Raw genomic sequence first — 21,288 nt, 5'->3', positions numbered from 1 at the left:
AGTTGTATAAATTTTCACTGGCTATTAAGGCCAGAACCCTGAGCTACAGGCAGAATCATAAGGCAGAAGACGACAAGCTGGCACCAGGGAAACATTTCCAAAATGTTCCAGAGCTGGCTGACTTTAATTTAGAAAGTTTTTGGCTATTAACATTCAGGTTTAAGGCACATTCCAAATTACAAGAAACCCTGTCACTGGCCGGGAGCTGGCTTTGTTCTCCTGGTTTTGCATGGAAGGAGGAACAGATGACTTTCTGGCCTTTTTCTTCTTTTTTTCTCTTTCCTAAGAAAACTCTACAGAGTGAGTTTGGCAATAACAAAGCTGGTGACACATTCTCACCAGACACTAAGATTATTGTTAAAGGTCTTCCCTTTTACTCCTTGCTGCGGACACAGCGCTCCCCGCAGCCTTTCACTCAAAACGTGTATGCAGCAGAGACTTGTATGCATCTGCCTGGCAAGGACTATTAAAAAAAAAAAAGGTGTCTCCAAATAAAAATATAAAATTACATGACTAATAGGAAGCCAAGAGTCTCAGCCACAAGCTAAAGGGGCTGACTGCATGGGTCAAGAAATAAAACGTCTACTTTCGCAGCAAGCGGCCATGAGGGCTGGGGAGGAAAAGGCGCCCTGAGAGAGGGACCCAAGTCCTACAGCACGAGCGTGATACACGGAGCAGGAGAGGAGGGCGGAGGGGGAGGACAGGCCAAGGATCTGACGATGGACGGGCTGCCCTGGGACACCTGAAGGGCTCTTTTGTGGATTTGTTAGAAACAGATGGACATTCTTTTGACCTTTTCCTAGCATCGCTATCACTGGCAGGTGGACAGAAGTGGGAGCCACTGGTTACAGCTCAGTCATTGCCTCCACAGATCTTCAGCAGAATCTTCTGGTAATCCCCCGAAGTGTCTCCCTGGTCACAGAAACAAGGACAACATTAGCGAGCTGTGGCCAGTTCTGGCCTCCTAGCTCCTGATTTTCTTCTGCCCCAAGTGCTGCTGCAGGGACTCCCCCCATATCCCACCCCGTAGTCCGTGCTGGTCCCAGGGTGGAAGAGGTTCACGGACGCGGCCTTGCGGTGGCCTAAAGTTAGCGCAGAGCATGGGGTTTGGCCTCCCCAAGCCCCTGCTGAGAAAAGACAGGTGCGCTCACCCCGATGATCAAAGTCAGAATTTGAAAAATAAACATGCAAAATTTAAAACAGCCCACCCAAACCCCTCACTTGGGGCTAACTCTTGGTGACCTTTCCCCAGCATCTCCACTGCATTGGACTGAGGCTCTATGTGACGTGGTACTTATTACACGTGCCCTGGAGCGTGCCGTAGTGCACACCACTGTCACCTAGGCGTCCCAGCACCCACCGACCTCTCTTCCACCTCACACTGCTGCACTCCCATTAGAAGAAGCGCAGAACGCACTTAGCTAACTTCTTTTAAAAAAATTAAATATTAATTTTATTTTTTACTTACTTATTTTTAGAGTAAGCTCCGTGCCCAACATGGGCTTATACTCATGACCCCAAGATCAAGAGTGGCACACTCTACCGACTCGGCCAACCAGGCACCCTCACTTGGCTAATGTCTGACCATTTCCTTCCACCACGTCCCTCCCCAAAGGCGAGGCCTATGGCCCCTTCCAGGAGCCCACGGGCACACGGTAGCCACTTTGTGCATAATTAAGGATCCTCTACTTTCCAAAGCAGCAGGTTATAGCCAGAAAAATGGAGATGGGCTATTCTTGGTGACAGGCCCAATATCAGATCTGAGGGAGCCTGAAGTCACAAGCTGGTTGTGGTGGCTCTGGATTCAAGAACTTAATGGTCAGAAGGAATTTACTGTCAGGCTGGCTCCGGCGCATGGTTACAAAAGCATAACACGTGTCACACCAGGTGCCTGACAGGACCCCCTCCTCCTTCAGACTCCCTGAACTGCTGTCCCTGTCTTGGGGATGATGGAACTGGGGTTCGGGAAGGATGGTCAGGCCACACAGCAAGTGAGAAGAGCTAGACTGGACCCCAGGCCGCATGACCCCAGAGCCCTAGTGCTCTCATGCTCTCAGGGCTGTCTCTGCCATGTGACCAGGTGACAGAAGACTTGTCACCTCAGAATGGGAGTCCTCACCAATGGGTCACAGACTCACAGGGTGACTGAGTACCAATGTGGGGAGGCCCGGCATTTTCTCCAAGGCTGGTGTAGGGACTCCCCCCACTTCCATTTACTGAGCAGCAGGAGTGGGGGTGCTGGAGAGGTAGGGCGGGGCGCCAGCGGGGTTAACACCCAGCCTGCCCTCAGGAGCTTCTAAGAGTCTGGGGGCAACTGGACAAACCAGGAGAGTTTGGAGAGAGCAAGCGCAAAGCCCACAGGCAGGATGCCCGTGCACACCAGGGGCCAAGGCGGGTGGCCAGGGTTCCGAGCAGGCAGGTACAGGGGACAAAGGGGAGGCCAGCGAGGTCCATAGGAGGCAGCCCGCTCGTCCCCATGAGGGCCATACCGAGATGTCGTGGTACAGCGACTTGCCGTATAGCCGCTTATACTCCGTTCTGATGTCCAGGAGGTCGATCTCACTGCGAGACACCATGATGCGAATCAGGGTCCGGTCCTTCGTTCCCATTCCCTGAAGAGAGTCCACCAAGGGCGTAAGCAATGAGCCTCCTTACTGTCCCACCTTCCTGCCTGTGGGCCCTCTCTGTCCTCTTGGCTGAGGGGTGGCTCTCCTCGTGCCTTCTGCCCCAAGAAAGGTCCCGGTCATGGGGAGGAGGGTGAGACACCCCCCTCCCTTCCTCCGCCCAGACCCCTGCACGTGGGAGACACGTACCCTCATGGCCTTGTTGAGCCTTTCAGCAAAGAAGGCTGGAGTATTCTTGAGACATTTCACTAGAACAGAGAAACAGAGCGTCACTCCATCTGCAGAAACTCTCCATCCAAGGTGCCACGGAGAGAACGAGTGTCCTTGTGCGAGGCCGTGGGGTACACCTTCACCTTCCGCTTCTCATTCTCCTCCAGGCTCAGTTGTCTGTGCTCCTGGTTCTGGCTCTTTGGAATAGAAACATAGAGCCCAGACCCGAACCTCTACCTCCTTCCAGGCAACAGTATGGTGAAGGGAGCTGAGTATGGATACTGGCATGTGAGGCAACCTAGGGGCTGGGACCCTCACAGAGGAAGGATGGGCAAGTAGCACGAATGTCTCCAGCCATGATCCCTGTGTCACGGTGGACACACAAGGAAATGGGGAGGACTCGCCATCTGCCCCCGCCAGGAGGCTCCAAGGAAAGCACAGCTAAAGACAGGCAGATTGTGACAGCCCCCCAGGGCATGGAGAGGCTGCGAGGCCTGGGCAGGTGGGTGGCCATGGAGTGGGTTGAACCCCGCTGCACTGGGCGCGGGCACGGCAAGGGGCACTCTGCGGTTCTGGGAGCCAAGCCAGCTTTCCTGAGCAAGGGCCTGTTCTGCTGTTGCAAGTAAAAATCTTTCCACGTGTTTCCATCACAAACATCTGACAAATGCCTGCAGGGATGTATTTTTAGAGGAAACTTGGCAGGATGTGAGTCATCTTCCTCCGGGAGAGCAGCTGGCTGCCGTCCCACTGGTGCCCACACGGCAGCTCCCTTCCCCAGAGCTGCGCCTGAAATATAAACAGGACCGTCCGGGGCTGCGGGAGGTACGGCCATGCTGCGAGCCGGGAAGCAGGCTGCTTTCCCACCACTTCGGCCCCGAGTTTAGCAATCGTGGATCATGTGCTCGCTCACCTTGCAGTCAGAGAAGGGGGAGTGCCCTGCAAACAGACAACGCACAACAGCCCCGGGGGGCCGGCGGCAAGGCGGGCCCGGGACACCTACCCACGGCCAGCATGCCCTGCTCCAGGTCCCCAGACATCTCCCGGCAGATGCTCTTCTCGATGTCTCGGCCGGTCATCCGCTGATACTCGTTGAAGACTAGTGGAAAAGAAGGGACAAGTTACAGACTGAATTCTGTCCCCACAGAGTCATGGGGTGACATCCTAACCCCCACACTATACCTCAGAATGTACCTACACCCTTTAAAGAGGTGGTTAAGTTACAATGAGGCCCTTTGCATGGGCCCTAATCCAATCTGACCAGTGTCCTTAGAAGAAGAGACCTGGACACACAAGGAAACATCAAGGATGCAAACATCGGGGAGAGAGCGTTTCAGAACACAGCAAGACGCCAGCCATCTGCAGGCCAAGGAGAGGCCTCAGAAGAAACCACCCCACCCCCTGCCCCGACACCTTGGTCTTGGAATTCCAGCCCCCAGGACAGTGAGAAAATGAGCATCTACTGCGTAAGTCACTCGGTCTGTGGTACTTTGTTTTGGCTACCAGAGAAAACACACACAGGCATGCGGTGAGGAAGCCTCCTGGCCTTACGAGACCCACTTCTCCCCTCAACTTGCAGTACCCTAGGTGGCCCCACTGACCCCCCCCCCCGCCAGCTCTCAAGTCAGGCAGGCTCTTCACCCCATGACACACACGCACCCCACTCCTGTCAGCTCCTGGCTCACCTGAGTCAACCCTTACCACCCCATGAGCACCCCTCCACACACACCGACAGAAATTTCACTCTCTTCTCAAATCCCTTCACTTCCCGTCCATGCCCACATTCCTTCCCCATCATTCCATGTATCTGTCTTAGCTCTCAGTCAGACTATAAGCTAACACCCGTCTGGCCCCCAGAGCCTACCCAAGGACAAGTTAAGCACCCATGTCAGTGGGACTCCAAGCTCCTAGAGAGGCAGGTATAGCCCAGTGGAGACCCATGTGCTAACTCTAGCTCTGGCCTTAGTCCGTGCACAGAACAGGGGGCTGGGTATTCACTCAGGCCCCCACCAGGCTGCTATGTGTGGCTGTAAATCTCAGTCCCACCACCCCTGCCCCGGGGCCTTTGCACATGCAGCTCTATCATGTTTTTAACTCAAATGTTATGACCTCAGCAAGAACCACCCAAGCACCATCCCGGACCTCCGCACCACTCCTTATCTCTGTTAAGAACAAGAATGTCAGCCTAAGGAGAGCAGCAATTGCAGAATGCGGTGCCCTGCTGCTTCCCCACACCCAGTCCAGGACCTGGCCTATGGCAAGAGCTTGGCTTATAGGTTCCAAATGAATGAGTGAACAATGTACTTTTGTACAATGCACAATCAATTGCTATGCTGATTTTTGTATACCACGCTTTTGAAAGCGTTGCATCAGGTGCCCTTAACTCTAATTTCCACACTGTGGTGTATAAAGACACCAGCCAGCAGGAGCCTGCACTTCTCTCACCTCTTCCTCTGCTTCCCTCCAGAACCAAAAGTGCACAGAAGTCTGGAAACCCACTGATAAGACCTTTCATGTCACCACCAGGGGGCTCTTTTTTCCCTAAGATTTTTTATTTACTTAATCTGACAGAGAGAAAGAGGGAACACAAGCAGGGAAAATGGGGGAGAAACAGGCCTTCCGCCAAGTAGGGAACCCAATGCAGGACTTGATCCCAGGACCGTGGGGTCATGACCTGAGCCAAAGGCAGCAGCTTAATGACTGAGCCACCCAGTCCCACCAGGGGGCTCTTTTAAGGAGGAGTAAGCCCCATGCACTGGACTTACCAAGTGTTCCCGATAGCTGTCTCCCCTTTATACCCTGTTTGCCCTCATCTATCGGGCCCTTGGGACCTGGGACCGCCTTACCTGCCACCAGGTGGGCCCGGCTCCGGGAGCACAGAATTGCATTGAACTTGGACTCATCTGTTCCCAGGCGGTTCTCCCCGGCTGCATACAGCTCCTGCACAGAGGGAAAGGCAGGCATGCAATGCAGGCCTCACCCCAGAGACCAGGCCCAGGTTACCTAGGGCAGCCATGCAGGCCCACCGGGGAAGGAAATGGATGCAGGGCTCTGGCTGTGCTCCATGCACAGTACAGAACAAGACACCATCCACACATCATCTCGCCAGGCAACACAGGCTTCTGAGGCGGGAGTGGGGGGGAGGACACTCAGGACCAGGAGAACTGAGGCCGGCTGAGGCCGGGACAGGCAAGGGACAGCTTTAACCCCCAGCAAGGGAGCAGCAGCACAAGAGGGACAACAGAACGAGGGCTGGGCTGGAGTCCCAGCTCTGCTGCCAACTTGCTGGGGGGCTCTGGTGTGCCAGCAATCCTCCTGGAGCCTCACTTTCTCACCTCTGAAATGCAAAGGTCAGATTAGATTCAGGATCACGAACTTGAAAGCCCAAAGGTTGTCTGGGTAACTTAAATGAGGGAAACAGGCAAAAAAAAAAAAAAAAAATATGAGGGAAACAGGCCAGTTGTAAGGCTGGTGGGTGGGGTGGGGACGAAGGCTAAGCACGCAGAAGGCCGATTGCTTCTTAGCACCTGCTGGAGACTTTTTTTTTTAAAGAATTTATTTATTTATTTATTTATCTGACAGACAGAGATCACAAGTAGGCAGAGAGGGAGGGAGAAGCAAGCAGGCTCCCCACTGAGCAGAGAGCCAGATGTGGGACTCAATCCCAGGACCCTGAGATCATGACCTGAGCCAAACGCAGAGGCTTTAACCCACTGAGCCACCCAGGCGCTTCTGCTGGAGACTTTTTATAATAGAGGAGCACAGACCCACAGTTGCCAGAAATCCAGATTTCTATATGAAATTCCCAATCTTTATAAGAAGCTTCCCTATCTATAAGAGGAACAATGAATAATAGGACAATGAGTAGAATGCAACTATGGGTGTCGGTCTGCTTGTGGCAGCCACTTTCCCTGTGTGTCCCTGGGTGTCCCTGCCTATACCATAATAATGTTTGCAAACGGGCAGAATCTGCACTTGCCTGTTACATTTTTGCAAGTTTGCACCCAAATATTTGTCAATTCACAAACCCTCATGCCAGATGGCCCAGAAGTGCTCTAGAGGCCTCAGGTAGAGGCTCTGGGAACTCAAGGCACCAATGTCCAGGGGAGGAGGGGCTCAGAGATCCCACAAGTCAAGGTGAGGCAGGAAAAGGTCCGTAACTAAGAAGATAGAGAAGTGGGCATAAAACCTTGAAAGTGAGGCAGCTTCTCTGTCGGCCAGGGAATGGCCAGGCCTATCTAGCAGACAGGAGAGCAGAAGAGGAAAATTTCCACTGGGGCAAGGGCTAGAGCTGGGAGCCTGGAGATGCCCAGCCCTGAGTCCAGAAATGTGAGCACATGTCTCAAGCTAGGGGTGATGTTAAGGCAGACCCTGAAGGAGGGCATCTGGGGTGAGGCCAGGACACATGGAACAAGCCAGAAGTCTGGGCCCTTGTCCAGTCCCTGCTTCCAGGTTCCTCCAGGCACAAGGGTCAGCCTCTCTGAGCCTCAGTTTCCCCATGTGGAAAGGAAATGGACCAGACTAGAGAGCAGCTGTTTTCCAGCCCTAAAAACAGAGCCCTCCACCAAGGTCCTCTTCAGCCTGACAGACAGCAGAGATAAAGAGACCACTGGCAGCTCCTGGTGAATGCCGGGCTGGGGCTGGCAGGGGCGACAAAGGGGGAGAGAGGGCTGGCCAGCTCCGTCCCACCAGAAGCTGTGACTCTACTCTAGCCACAACTGCTGTGGTCCAATTCATCAGTGGGAAACCCAAGCTCTCTAGAGAGACACTCAGACGACCTCACAGAGGGGACTGGAGAGACCTTTGCCTTTAAGCTGTGGTCATGACCGGCTGCAGACACCAGCAGATTTCTAAGGCTGCACAATTAATGAGACAGCTGGTTCCTAGGCTCTGACCTTCAAAAGCTACGAGGCAAGTGTAAAGTCTGCCCGTCTGCAAACACAATGACATGCAACTGAACATAGGAAGAAAACCAGGTCACATGAAACCCCCCACACCCCCCACGACCTACCAACTCCTGTCACAGCTATCCCCCAGGTTCGCGCTGAAGTGGGTCTCAGAAGCCGACGGAGGCGAGGGACACCCAAGGTCTCACGGGTGATCCGCAGCAGAGCCCACCTGAGGCTGACAGTGTCTGAGACCCACTCCTGATCAGTTGCTCTTTCCACCCCAGAGCCCCTCCCTCAGGGAGCAAGAAAGCAGGGGTGTGCCCTGATACCGGAAGCCCACTGGGGCACCGGGCCACAACACCCACCTGGGCATCTCTCTGGACCACCGTCATGTCCACGTTGGTGCTCTCATCACGGTTTCCCTGAAAGGAAGCAGGTGGCATGGTCAAGGCTGCTCCTTGCAGTTGCGTGCCTCCCCCGTCCCCGAGCTTTTCCGCCTCTCTCTGCTCTGAGCCCCAAGCTCTGTCGTGGGAAAGGCACCTGAGACAGAGAGATGAGGAGCCGCTGGAAATGCCCGGACGTGTCGCTTCGGATGGCCTCCTCCAGGCTCTTTTTGAATTCTGAAAGGGAGACACAGGGAAGGCATGCCCTGCAGCCAATCAGCAGCAGACGTAGGCAAGAGGAGGGCCGGGGAGTCCTGGGTGCAATGAGGTGCACACCGCCCTCCAAGGGACAAGGGGACTGTGACCTCCAGGCTGACCCCACCTCTGTCAGGCTCAGCCCAAACCACACCCAAGAGGTTCTCCCACTAGCGCTCTGTTACCTTAGCTACCTGCCCCCTGTGCAAACAGCAGGCAGGGCTGGGTCTCGGATCAAAGCCCCACGTGTTGGGGGTGGCAGGAGATGAGGTGATAAGAAGGCCAGGAAGGTCTAAGAGGCCGAGGGAGAGGGTGTAGCCAAGGCCCAGAAAGCAGGAGTCTGTGGAGCACTGAGGGGAGGGCACCAGCCTAACCTGTTTGGTAGGCTCTGCTTAATTCCCGGATGTGCTCGTTGCTGCGGGAGGCGAAGATCTCGATCAGGCAGGCTTCATCAGTGCCAGCCCCCTGAGGTGGCAGAGAACACAAACCACAAGCTTGTTAGAGCTCCCTCACCGGCACACAGGGAAGACAGCAGGTGCCCTATGCCCCACAGTACAAACCCCAACAGCCACTGCGGCCAGCACTGGCCCACGCCCCCCGTGGGGCTGCTGCTGCTGTCGGGCCTAAGGCAGCCAAGCTCCCCGCCACTGCCCCAGTCCCACAAAAATACCAGAGTATGACAGGGACATGGTGATGTCCAGAGGTCACGTGAAGGACCATGCTCATTCCCCCACAAGGAAAAGGAGTATCAGAAAGGTGTAGTGACTTATCCAAGGCCACACAATAAATGGTGGGTTGAAATGTAGACCCAGATCTGCTTATTCCAAGTTCAGCTCATGAATGAGACAAGACAGAACTGAAAAATGGGTATAAAGCCAGAGCAGAGGTGTGGACAGAGGAGAGTCCTGGGCTGGACTGTGGAGCATCTGAAGAGCTAGAAGACGCAGCCCCGACGAGGCCGGGAGAATGGAGCACATCAGGAGTGGGGAGAAGGCAGAGGACATAGGAAGCCTGGCTGCTGGGCGGGCTTGGATAATGGGCCTGCTGCTCATTAGCTGTGTGACATCGGGCGCCTTTGACCACCTCTCTGTGCCTTAGGTTCCTTGTGCATTCAATGGGAGCAGCTAACACCTACCTCCTTCCGAGCTCTGAGGGTTAAATGTTAGGCATGAGAAGCACTTAGAACAGTGCCAGTCACGTAGGAAGCAGAGTACGGGGGAAGCTATTTTCAGGATGAGCACAACTGTTCGACGATGCCTCAAAGCTTGCAAAGAGCTTCTGCTGGCCGCCGTGCTCATCACTCGCTGCCTCAAGTCTGCAGTCCCATTTTACACATGCTTAAGGACACACCGCTCACCAGTGACAGGTGACCCCAGCCCTGTATGGTTTCCCATACTCCACAACCACCACCACCCCATGAAGCCAGCTAGACGCAGCGGCTGGGCCCAGCACAGGTCTGGGGGCCGCTCCCTGGGTGCTGTCCCCACCTGCCTCCTGAGCCCGCCCTAGAAAAGGGCATGTCTGAGGATCTCAGCAGGCGCCTCTCCCCACCCCAGGCTCCATACTGAATTCTCTGCCTCTCCTCTGGGGGGCAGGAAGAGTCATGGTACCTATCAAGCCTCTGAAAAATGATGGATTCCTTCAGGAACACCTGCTCAGTTCACAGGGATTTCCCCCTGCCTGATCCACAGGATACCTGCTATGGGGCTTAGGAGCCACAGGACCGTATGGCCACAAGGGACTGGCCTGGGCGACAGACAGTAAACCAACCCTAAGCAGGCCTGTCAGAGTCGGCCTCTAGTGGAATTTGGACTGAGGGATAGCTTGTTGTTTCTGTGGCTGAATCTCTGAGAGTTAAACAGAGTGGGGTCCCTAGGGATCCTCTAACCCCCAGCAGATGGAAGAACAAAGCGGGCACTCGGGAAGCAGCTGAGACAAGAGAAATCCTGCTTGGGTCCCTGTCCTGGCTCAAGCCAGGCTGCTTACCTCTATCTTCATAACCGATTCTGTACCTCTGTCTCCCTTAAACCCCTCGAGAGTGTCTCTGCTTTTTGCTATGGCAGAGTCCTAAATGAAGGAGGATGGGCCTGCTCCCATCTCTGTGTCACCACCAGCTCGACCACCCACTGCTACTGTGCTTCTGAGATGGGCAGACACAGATGCTCCCTGATGATGAAAGAATGACACCTGTGTTGCCTCTTAGGGAAGTCACCGAAAGTCACCCTTTCTACAGCACTTGGATTCTAACCTGAGAGGCTCCAGGAACCTCACCGACAAGAGCAGCTAATAAATGGGCTCAGCCCCACTGTGCAGTCCAGGCCTTTCCCTGGCCTGTGTGTCCATGTAAGCACATAATCACACACACAAACACAAACATGTATATACCTTGATGGCTTCCTTTATCTCATAGACATCGAAGAGAACTGGGGTCTTCATGAGAGCCAAGATTGTCTTCTCAAAGTTTCCTGACAGTTCAGACTTCAGATCTTTGATCAAATCCTGATCGAATATTCAAAGAGACAAACAAACCTATTTTGAGAATCCACAGGCAGTGACTAATAGGGACAGCATCGCAGATCTGAGGCCCAGCAGCGCCTGCCTCAGCCAGGGCCTGGCAGAACAGCCCAGCCTCAGCCAGCCCGGACCTGCAGAGCTGGAGCCTGCAATTCAATCCGCTTCCCTGGGGACCCGTGGCTCATTCAGGCTGGAGAAGCGCTGGTCTAGATAGAACACCAGACCTGGTGTTTACCTAAGGTTAAAAAGCCCAGAAGTTCAAAATATGTTCCCATGCATTTGTGCTGAACTGCAAGCCTTTTCCTTCAAAGCTCCCCTCCCAGCTACACCTCCCAGGGTAGTCATGAAGAGGACTGGGATTAGCAGCCTGGTCCCCAGAAGGAAAATCCGGCCCAGTGGGAACCGAAGGGAAATACTGTCCATGGTCTCCATAAGTCATGGCAGAGCCAGGGCCAGAACCCAGATCTCTCTCATCAAATCTCAGTGCCCTGTGGACTTCTGGATTTCCTTCAGAGCATCCTTCTGTTGTACAAAGATGGCATAACCCGAGAGGGCCCTGCTAGGTGGGCAGCAGAAAATGCCCTAATGGGCCTTACTGCCCACCCAGGAGACCTAGGCTCACCTGGGACCGAAGAAAAGCAGGGGTGAGTGGGGTTGTGCTAGAGGATATGCCTCAGTTCAGTGGGGACCCGCCCCCCAATGCCTTCCCCCACTCACCTTCCCATAAGCAGTCTTGAAGGACAGGAGGATCTGCTGGCGCTGTTTGTTGGAGCGACTTCCCAGGCAGTCGATGATGGCCTGCTCATCGGTCCCTAGGACGAGAAGAGGCGGATGTGGGCAGGGCTGGGGTCGTGGGCATGCTCTGCAGCTAGAAGCTTCCCCGGTCTAGGCCCTCCCGTTCTCCTGGGCATCCCCACCACACCCCGACATCGACCTCCTCTTCTACCACCACCACTGGGACTAGGTTAGCTACCCCCAGCATCCCCACATCACCCAGAGCCACCTAGCGAGGGGGGCTCAGGACCCGAGCCACCCGGGGTCACTCACCAAAGCCTTTCATAGCTTTCCGTAGGACCTCGGCATCTCGCAAGGGGTCAAAGCCAGGAGCATCTGTGATGGTGCCTCGGTTTCCAAACTGCTCAGACAAACAGACTCACAGAAGATGTCGTATCCCCCAAATGCAAGACTTCCCTGCCCAGACTCTGAAAGTGACCTTTCTGGGTACCTGAAGGAGCCTGCAGTCAGTCACTGAGGGAGCCTACTGTGACCATTAGATACCCTCCAGTTCAGATACTGAGACTTCTGCCTGGCTTCGGTGCTAGATGCCCGTCTCTAGCCAAGTCCTGATGCTGAACATCTGCCCTATTCCCAGGTCCTCTGGCTTCCCAATGGGCAGGTGGTGCCTGCGAACCTCACTGCCACAGCACATGGGAGCACATTTCAGGGCCCTCCTGCCATGGTCTGGGTAGGCCACGGAGCAGCTCGGTGCAAATAAGGAAAAGGTATTCCCTCCAGAAACGCCGGCATCTGGCCTTTACCACGGTACCCCCTGCCTTAACTATGTCCTGGCCTCTGCTGTTCCAGGTGCTGTTCTCCAGGCTCTCAGCCCCGCTTGCCTGCCAGACTCCTTCCTGACACTGACGTTTGCTCTCCCCAGCAAACGCATTTTCCTGCCTAAGTGGTCTCCTCGTGGCTTGCCTTCGGGCCTAGTGCACCACTGGTTTTAACAGGTTAAAAAGAGAAGCTTGGAGAAGGGATGGGGGGTAGTGGGCAGAGGAAGATGGAGAGCAGAGCAGGGGTAGGGGAGTGTGGGGGCAGGGAGGAGAGGGACCCTCTGTCTAATAATAGTAGTAGGCACATACCACTAGCCCCGTGCTTGGCTGGTTTGGCCATGTAACCATGACAATGAATTCTAGGCACTGCAAACACGAAATGGTCTCCAAAATCAGCCAAGAGCAAGCCCTGAGGAACTGCCAGCAAGCTTCCCCAGCCAAAGGAGGTTTTAAGAACCCTCTAAGACCAGCCTGAGAGGCACCGCAGGAGACTGAAGACTAAGCCCCACTGGGCACATGGCTTGAGGCCCGGGGCCCAGGCAGTTCCTACAAAGCACTGAGCCCAGGCAGTAAATGACACAGGAGGAATGATGAGTACCCTGGGATGTTCAGATCCAACTCGCACATGGAACATCTAACCAAACTTCGAGAAAATAGGGCAGCTCCCTAAGGTCTTTAAGAATATAAACCGGGGTGTGTGTGTGTGTGTGTGTGTGTGAGAGAAAGCAATAGTCTGGTAAAACAAGAAGTTATAGATGGAGGACAGAGCCCTTCTCCATGGGTTGTGCCCTCCCTGGCCCTGCTGTTAGAGGACACTGGGCCACGAGTTTCAGGCCTTTGGGGCCCAAGCCTGGACAAAGGGTGACGCAGGGCGGGCACTCACCTGGGCTGGAGGCACAGCGGGGGTGACACTCCCAGACCCCAGGTATCCCGGGTAGCTTGGCACTGGCTGCTGCTGCTGCCCAGGAGGTGGCATGGGCGGCTGCCCAGGGTAGGTCATCGGCGGCTGTCCGGGGTAGGGCCCCGGGGGCTGCTGGCCAGGGGGCGGCATGGGCTGGCTTGGCACAGGGGCCCCTGGGTAGGGCGGATAGGAAGGCATCCCGGAGGGCGGGTTTCCTCCAGGGGGCGGATACATTCCATATGGAGGAACAGCCTGCTGGGCAGAAGGCGGCTGCCCAAAACCCCCCGGGGGGATGGGAGGATAACCACCCCCAGGGGCCCCAGGATACAGGTTTGGCACGTTGGCTCCTCCGAATGTCCCAGACATGTTGGATGCCTGAAAGTCCACAAAGCCAAGTCTAAGATGAACGCCCCCACCCCATGCCCCCGCCGCTCACCCAGGAGCATGGCCACAGCCTGTCCATCCGTCCTTCCCTGATCTGAGCCCTCCAACACTGAGAGCTCAGAGGCCAACTTGACCCCTGGCTTCTCGGCAAGGCCCAGCCTGACCACCCGGCTTGAAAACTACTGCCCCCTTCCCCTGAACCTGTACTCCTGAGCCCTGTATCTGCTCTTATGCCCAAGGCACCATATCTGCTCTAACGCCCCACAGTTTACTTATGGCGACTGGCTGTCTCCCCAGGAGCTTCAGGGCTCAGATTTTTGTTTGTTGTATCCACATACTCCTGGTGCCTAGAGCAAGCCAGGCACAAATGAGACTTGCATACGGGCTGCATGGTTGACACTGAGCAAGCATTTGTTTTTAGATTATAAAAACGTATTTTTATAAGCCAATTAACAAATAAAAGTAGCTTATGCTACCAGGCACCCGGGCCTGAGCAGAACAGTCATCCACATGTACACACACGCGCGTGTGCACACATGCCCGTGTACAGTGGCACATGCATACCTACGCTCTCCTCCCTCCTGACCCTATGCAGTGCTCCTACAAAGGTGTTCCACACATTCTGTGAAGGCACTGCCCCATCCACTTCAGAAACCCGAGAGACCAGGCAACCCAGCGCATGCCTCTTCCCCCCAGTTTACAGATGGGACATCGTGAGCAGGGAGAGGCCCGACGAAAACCCTTCATTCTAAGATGCAGTCCAATACTTGGTGCCCACAGGCAGGCGCACACACAGATACCTCTGAAGGCACACAAGCCAGCAGCCTTTATCCCTCTGGCCATGCAGGTGTAAACCCCACACCCCCACACCCCCACCCCCGCCCCCACCGAGGGGCAGCCCCAGCAGGAGGGCTGCACTCACCATTCCGGAGAGGTAGTCCTGGTTGAACTGCCCTGCGTAGTTGGCCATGTTATCCAGCCCGATCGGGGGCATGCTGGGTGGGGGGTAGCCAGCACCTCCCCAGGCACCGCCACCTAGAAGCAACACCAAGCCCTTCAGCAGCCTGGCAGCACCCCCAGCGGGGAAAGGCAGAGCAGCAAGCTCTCCGGTTGTCAGAAGGGAAGGCCAAAGTAGGGCCTCGAGGACAGCACTACAGACCCCACAGAACACACTCAGGCAAGAAAGTTGAATGAAGCCCGCTACCAGAAGAAAAGAGGGAACTTGCCCCTCCTTCCAGGGAGGACGGTCGGGATCAGCAAACCCTCCCAAGACCTCTATGGGACTAAAGAGGTAGGAGGACCAAGGAAAGAACTGGCCCCCTGGGCTCACCATCATGGAAAGGGAATACAGACATAAAAGCAGGTCATTTGGGGTCACTGTGCTCAGCCCGTGACAGCGGTGAGCTCAGAGAGCACCGAGAACCCACGATGAAGGGAAAGCATGGCAGGGAAGGGTGGGTGTCCTGCTGACTAGGTTGTGGGCAGTGACAAGTCTGTGAAAGAAGGAGAGCAGGACGACAGGGCAGGAGCAGACAGGGCTGGGTCATGCAACACAGACACCATCCCTACGGGGCAGTGGCCGGTGGGGGGGGTGGCAGTTGGGGAACATCAGTAAAAAGTCCTGAACCCAGAGGGACCCAGTGTGTGCCTTGGGGTGAGGCGCTCAGCCCCTCTAGCTCAGCTTCTTCAGCTGACACACGGGGATGATAATTAGTTTGCCTCAAACTGCCCGGGTGAGGATGGAGACCTGATGCCTGTGGGGCTCCCGTGGCCGGCCACTGTCGTGTGGCCCCATGGCTTGTTAGATGCCTTTCTGACCAGGGCAGTGAACAGGTCCCGAGGGCCTCAAGTTCAGCTTTTCTAGGGCTCCAGGCCCCTGAGGATGGAGCCTGCCAGGAATCTCCGGCCTGCCCTCTCTTCGCCCTGCCCTCTCTTCGCCACTCGGCGTGGCGGGGGTGGCGGTCATAGGACACCATGGCAGCATCCCTAGCGGCCAAGGACCAAACATGAGGCCAGCGCTGGCACCCCTGGGCTGTGCCTTGTTTAGAGGGAAACGGCCCTGCTCAACCCAGTACGCCACGTGATGGTGGCCACGCCACCTCCCCGCTCCAGACCTTTTCTTCACCTGCTGAAAGGGCAGGGTGGGCACAGATGGCCGGCAGGGTCATGGGTGCTCGGACTCCAGGGCCTCTGCTCTGGGGAAATGAACTTGCCTGCCAGTCTTGTGGGGTGAGAGCAGCTCAGGTTACCAGTCTGGAACGATGCCCTCATCTACTCCCCTACCGTGGGGACCCAGTGTCATTTCAGGAGGAACCTGGGAGAGGCCAGGGCCAGAGGAGCTGATTTCTGAGTGTGAAGAGACATGCTTTGGTGGGGCCGGGCTTTGGCCGCCCGACTGCAGGTACAGCCCCAGTGCAATCCGCCCATAGCTTCTAGAGCTGCAACACAGACAGCTGACCCATAGCAACAGCCTCCACTTCCTCCCCTGGCAGAAGGACCCTGCAGTTGATCACAGGGTGCCAGGGGCTTTACCTGGCTATCTCACTAGTCTCAGGTGCAATCCAGTAAAAGAGAGATACGTGAAACCATTTGCAAAGGAGAGATAAAGGGTCCCAGAGAGAAGAAGAGATCTGCCTGCTGCTACCAGCTAATAAAGCAAGAAACTGGGTCTTGGCCTCATCCTGGCTTTCCAGAAGTGTTTCAAGTCCAGGCCTTTCTGGGTCCTTGGGTCCAGGATTTTCTCCAACCCCTCCCCATCCTGGCTGCCCCCTTGGGTTAGAAAGGAGATGACTGGAAAGCACTGTTCTCTCTCCCTGTCCGCTCCTGCACAGTGAGCAGAGAGGGCATTCCCTCCCCTGCCCGCCCCAAACCCTCTTACCTGGTGCAGCTGGTGGGTAGCCGCCTGCAGGCGGGGGATAACCTGGGTAGCTCATGGTTCAATCTGCAAGGCAAGAGGGAAGCATGTTCAGGTTCTGTGGGGAGCTCCTACCAGTCTTGCCGAATCCCCCAACAGGCACAGGCTAGGCCCCTGCATGAGCAGAGGGTGCGTCAGGCCTGACTTGGGCCAGCCCAACGTACCTTCCACCTGCTGGGCACCCAGCTAGAAACGGCGACTAGGGGCAGACTCGCGCCCGTGCCCACATGCAGCACTGCAGGGCTGGCTCACCACACTTAAGTGGCTGCAATTCTCCGCAGACCCCTCCCCGCCACGCTTCACTCCCACCTCTGCTGACACACATGTGGAGCTGCTCTCTAACCCCAGAGGCGAGCACTGTCTCATTCTCAGGGGCCCGCTCTATTGGTCTTTATTTTCCCGTCTCTTCATCACCATCCAGGCAGAGCCCCTGTCCCCTGGGCCCGGCCTAGAGAACCCAAGCTGTCCACGCTGGCCTCCTACGTGGATCTGCCCCAAACTAAAGTTCCTCCCTCTCCGACCTCTGGTTCATCAGGCATGGGAGTGTGGCAGCTCATTCCTAGAGACCTCAGGAGGGCACATGTGATCCCTATCTGGAACGAGGGCAAGTGAGCTCAGAAAGTTAACTGACTTGCAGATCAGGAGTAGGGAAGGAGAAAGGCCTGGAACCCAGGGCTCTTGCCTGCTGGTGCTGGGTGGGACAGCTGCTCTCACAAAGTCCCTCTGCCATGTCCCATGCCAGCTAAACTGCCCAGGAGGGGCACAGCCACTCAGACTGTCATGCAACCTACTTCCTATTGCTGGTCAGTGGTTCAGTGGCTGCTGCAGTCCACAGCGGTGTCCAGGGACAGGTAAGGGTGTCAGGGGATCTGCAGGCCCCCTCAACCATTACTCCTGCTGACCCCAGGTGATCTGCTTCCCCCTGGACACTGGGCCCCAACCTAGCTCTCAAACTGCAATGTGTGCATCAGAACAACCCCAAAGGGCTCGTTAAACACACACAGCTAGGCTCCACTGCAGTTTGAGTCTGCAGAACCAGAATCTGCATTTCGAACTAATTCCCAGGTGATGCTGCTGGTGCGGGGACCCCACTTTGAGAACCACTGCTCTAGACAACATCATTCACCTACAGGATTCTGTGTGCTCTCCACAGCTACACTGGAGATCTGCACATGGTGTCTGCAAGGAGGCTGAAGGGCTTCCTTAGGTGCCACTGGTCCCCATGGGGCCCACAGGGATGATGGGCGTGGGGATGTTTTGGTCAGTGTGTCTAGAGGTGACTGTACCAAAAGTCTTTGGGTACCAAAGACCCCTTGCCACCCTTCTCTACTCCCAGAAGAATGAAGCCAAAAGGCCCCATCCACAGCCGGGGGCAGGGTGGGGGGAGGGGAGACAAGCCAAAAGCTGGGTACCACCCTGTTCCCTACAACAAAACTAATCTCAGCCAGACCAGAGATTTAAATGTAAGAAGTGGCCCCGAAACCCAAAGACATAAAATTAAAGTTCTGCACAATAGGAAACAAATAAGGAAACCAACAGAAAGACAAGAGAAATAACAAACTTAAGAAAAATGTTTTGCAATTAAACAAAACAAAAAAACCCAGTTACCAGTACAGAAACACAAATGATGTAAACAGGCAATTCCAGAAAAGGATCAGAAGGCTTTATGCACACTAAGAGACAAGAACCGCCAATTATAAACACCGAGATGTCAACATGTAAAATGAACTGGTCTGAACCAGAAACTCCCCTTCTAGAAATTTATTTCCCGGGCACACTTACACATGCATGAAGTGACAGGGACAGGGAGTGTGCTGGGGCCTTCTGGGATAACAGCCCCCAAGCTAGCCATCTGCAGCAGCTGGTGCGGGGAATCAGAACAGATCTGCACAATGAACACTCATAGCAATTTTACAGTTAGCCGGTTCTGGAACTGGGAATATGAAATGATCGCCATTCTTGACCAAGGTGTAAGCCGTGTGTTTACTAAGCTAACATTCTGTAAAAAAAGATGTAAAACAGACACACTCGGTGGTTGTGAGCGCGTGCGCGCGTGTACACACAAACACACACACACCCATTCCTGGAACGATAAACAAGAAGCTTGGTGACACTGGCTGCCTTTGGAAGGGAAAACTGGGGACAGACATGAAGGTTACTGTTCATATTTGCATTTTGTTGGCTACATGCGTGTACTGCCTGTTAAAAAAACAACTTGAAAAAAAAGGCCCCATTCAGGTGACCATTTCTGAGCTCCCTTGAGGCCACCGCTGTTCTTCCAAGATCTGAATACCTCACACAGGCTCTATTCAGGCCCAGGCAGCCCAGCTCAGTGGCTGAGGTTAGCAGCCCTACAGAAACGCACCCTGGGACCCAGACCCAGAGGATCCACCCATGTTTCCCCGCCTGGAACAGGACCACAGGGCAGGCTGCTCCCAGGGTGATGGCATGCATTCCCAGGAGGGCTTCGCAGACTTCCCAGCAAGAGTCAAAAGCTGTCCTTTGGCAGTTACTCGGCTCTGACCATACGTCCAAGCAACAAGCCTTCATCCCTGGGTCTTCCCCTCCTCCAAAGACCACCTCCAGACTGGCCCTCCTCCAAGAGCAGCTTCATCTCCCCACCATCCCCTGTGTGCAGTACCATTCCCTTCCCTGTCTCGGAGCTCTCTTCAGAACCCAAGGTCCCAGCTGTGGTCCCTGAAGAGCACAGGGCAGGACTGGACCTTCGCCTCCCTCCTCCCTGGGTTGGGACACAGAGTGTTCTGGCCAAGGAGCCTTGATGCAGATCCTGTCCAGCTCCTCCTGTGCCTTCTGTGCGCTGCTCAGCCCGCCGAAGAGACCAGACATTCCAGCGTCCAACATCTTAGTGCTCAGCTTTGTTCGGTAAGCATGACATTTGCTTTCTTCCAAGTAACTGGTAGGAAAGGGGCCAAGGACAACACTCCAGAACCGTCAAGGCCGACCATGCCCCAGCCCAAGAGCAGCAGGCCCCCCCACGCAAGCAACACTCCAGAACCGTCAAGGCCGACCATGCCCCAGCCCAAGAGCAGGTCCCCCCACGCAAGCAACACTCCTGTCCCTAACTCTTACCACAACGATGCTACACATTCCCCCACAACTTCACGATGGTGTAAAGAGGGCCCGCACCCGATGAGGATTCGAACACACAGCCCATGCCCAGAGCCCCCACGGTTTACCTGCCTGATAACCACCAGGAAAAGAGCCACGGCAGCTGGATGACCTGCGGCACCCTCAGGGTGCACGTCCCCACCCCCAGTGCCTACCCAACCTGGGGGCTGCGGGCACTCAGCTCTCCAACTCACAATGTCCACCTGCTTTCTTTCCCCTTCCTCAACATGAAGAAATCCGCTCATCCTCCAGTCGTTGGGTAACTTCCACCACCAGCAGGGCCCGCTGTACCACGTGAAATCGTTCCCGGCACCATCCCCACTCGCAGGTGAGCTCAAGTGGGGCTTCTAAGAGGGGCTCCGCACCTTCCTCTCCCTGCGCCTGCCTGTCCAGCACTCGCTCTCCACCACAGAGAACACAGCTGAGTTACAGTCTACTAGATCGGCTCTCTTAGGTGTCCACAGGTATGATCACACCTTCTGCACTGACCAAGGCTCTCCTCCTCCTGACCGTCAGCAGCTCTGGCAGGCTGGGCAGATGCCCCATTATGCGGCGGCTCTGGTCTCCAGTCAGGACACTGACATGGGGACTCACTGGAGGGAGCGTGTGCCACATGGCAGGCAGCTGGCCTGACTTTCAGCACATAAAGGGAAGGAAGGGTGGGTGGTAGCAGTGTTATGGCACCCGGATACAAAAGTGTCCTCCCCAGAAGGCCGGCGAGGGACCTGGGTGGGGACAGAGCATGCAGCAGGCTGAGGCCTGGAAGCACCATGTGAGACCTCCCAACCCTCTGTGCCCAGCAGCAAACCAAGCAGGCCCAGGACTAGGGTGGAGGCTGTTGTGGGATGGCCCCTCCACTGGCCTTCCCCAGCCTAGGGGATATTCATCTTTTAATATGAAATCCTCAATCTGTTTTGATACAAGAATTTAAATACAGAGTTTAAGTCATGCAGCTCAGATGATTCTCTGCTGATACTTTTTTAAAAATAAAAAGAAGCCAAGCCACCAACTGGGAGAAAAAGTTGATGAAAGACACATCTGATCAAGGACTGTTATCCAAAAAAGAACTCTTAAAAACTGAACAGTAAGGAAACAATCTAATTTTAAAAATGGGCAAAAGACCTGGACACCTCCCCGAAGAAGACACATGGATGGCTTCTGAGCACGTGAAAAGATGCTCCCCATCAGACATCGTTAGAGGAACTGCAAATAAATAATGAGAGACCACCGCACACTCATCAGAATGCTCAAAGTCCCAACCAGTGACAACACCAAATGCTGGTGAGGGCACGGAGCAACTGGAACTCTCGCTCACTGCTGCTGGGAATGCAACATGGTACGGGCCCTCAGGAACACAGTGTGGCGGCTTCTTACAAGACTAAACACATTCTTACCATATGCTCCCGCAGTCCTTGGTATTAACCTCGGTGAGCTGTAAACTGTCCATGCAAAACATGCACACAGATGTGTATAAGAGCCTTTATTCATAATGGTCAAAATGCAAAAGCAACTAAGAAGTCCTTAAGCAGGTGAAT

General features: G+C 55.1%; 1 protein-coding gene across 1 annotated transcript in view; it reads right to left on the bottom strand.

Annotated features, from left to right (window-relative positions):
* Positions 1-105: 105 nt before the first annotated feature.
* Positions 106-21,288, bottom strand: part of ANXA11 (annexin A11) — a 43,516-nt gene continuing 22,333 nt past the window's right edge. Inside the window, exons 2-15 of the mRNA XM_044239928.1 lie at positions 16,589-16,651; positions 14,633-14,745; positions 13,309-13,701; positions 11,920-12,007; positions 11,590-11,684; positions 10,744-10,857; positions 8,733-8,823; positions 8,261-8,340; positions 8,086-8,142; positions 5,678-5,771; positions 3,835-3,930; positions 2,814-2,872; positions 2,490-2,612; positions 106-912 (exon numbers count right to left, since the gene is read on the bottom strand). Of these exons, the coding sequence (XP_044095863.1) occupies positions 853-912; positions 2,490-2,612; positions 2,814-2,872; positions 3,835-3,930; positions 5,678-5,771; positions 8,086-8,142; positions 8,261-8,340; positions 8,733-8,823; positions 10,744-10,857; positions 11,590-11,684; positions 11,920-12,007; positions 13,309-13,701; positions 14,633-14,745; positions 16,589-16,643 (1,518 nt within the window). The 5' untranslated portion in view covers positions 16,644-16,651 and the 3' untranslated portion in view covers positions 106-852. The remainder of the gene's footprint in view (positions 913-2,489; positions 2,613-2,813; positions 2,873-3,834; positions 3,931-5,677; positions 5,772-8,085; positions 8,143-8,260; positions 8,341-8,732; positions 8,824-10,743; positions 10,858-11,589; positions 11,685-11,919; positions 12,008-13,308; positions 13,702-14,632; positions 14,746-16,588; positions 16,652-21,288) is intronic.

The sequence above is a fragment of the Neovison vison genome, chromosome 2 (genome assembly GCF_020171115.1).
Source record: "Neovison vison isolate M4711 chromosome 2, ASM_NN_V1, whole genome shotgun sequence".
Lineage (NCBI taxonomy): Eukaryota > Metazoa > Chordata > Mammalia > Carnivora > Mustelidae > Neogale > Neogale vison.
This window is presented reverse-complemented; position numbering and strand designations above follow the sequence as displayed.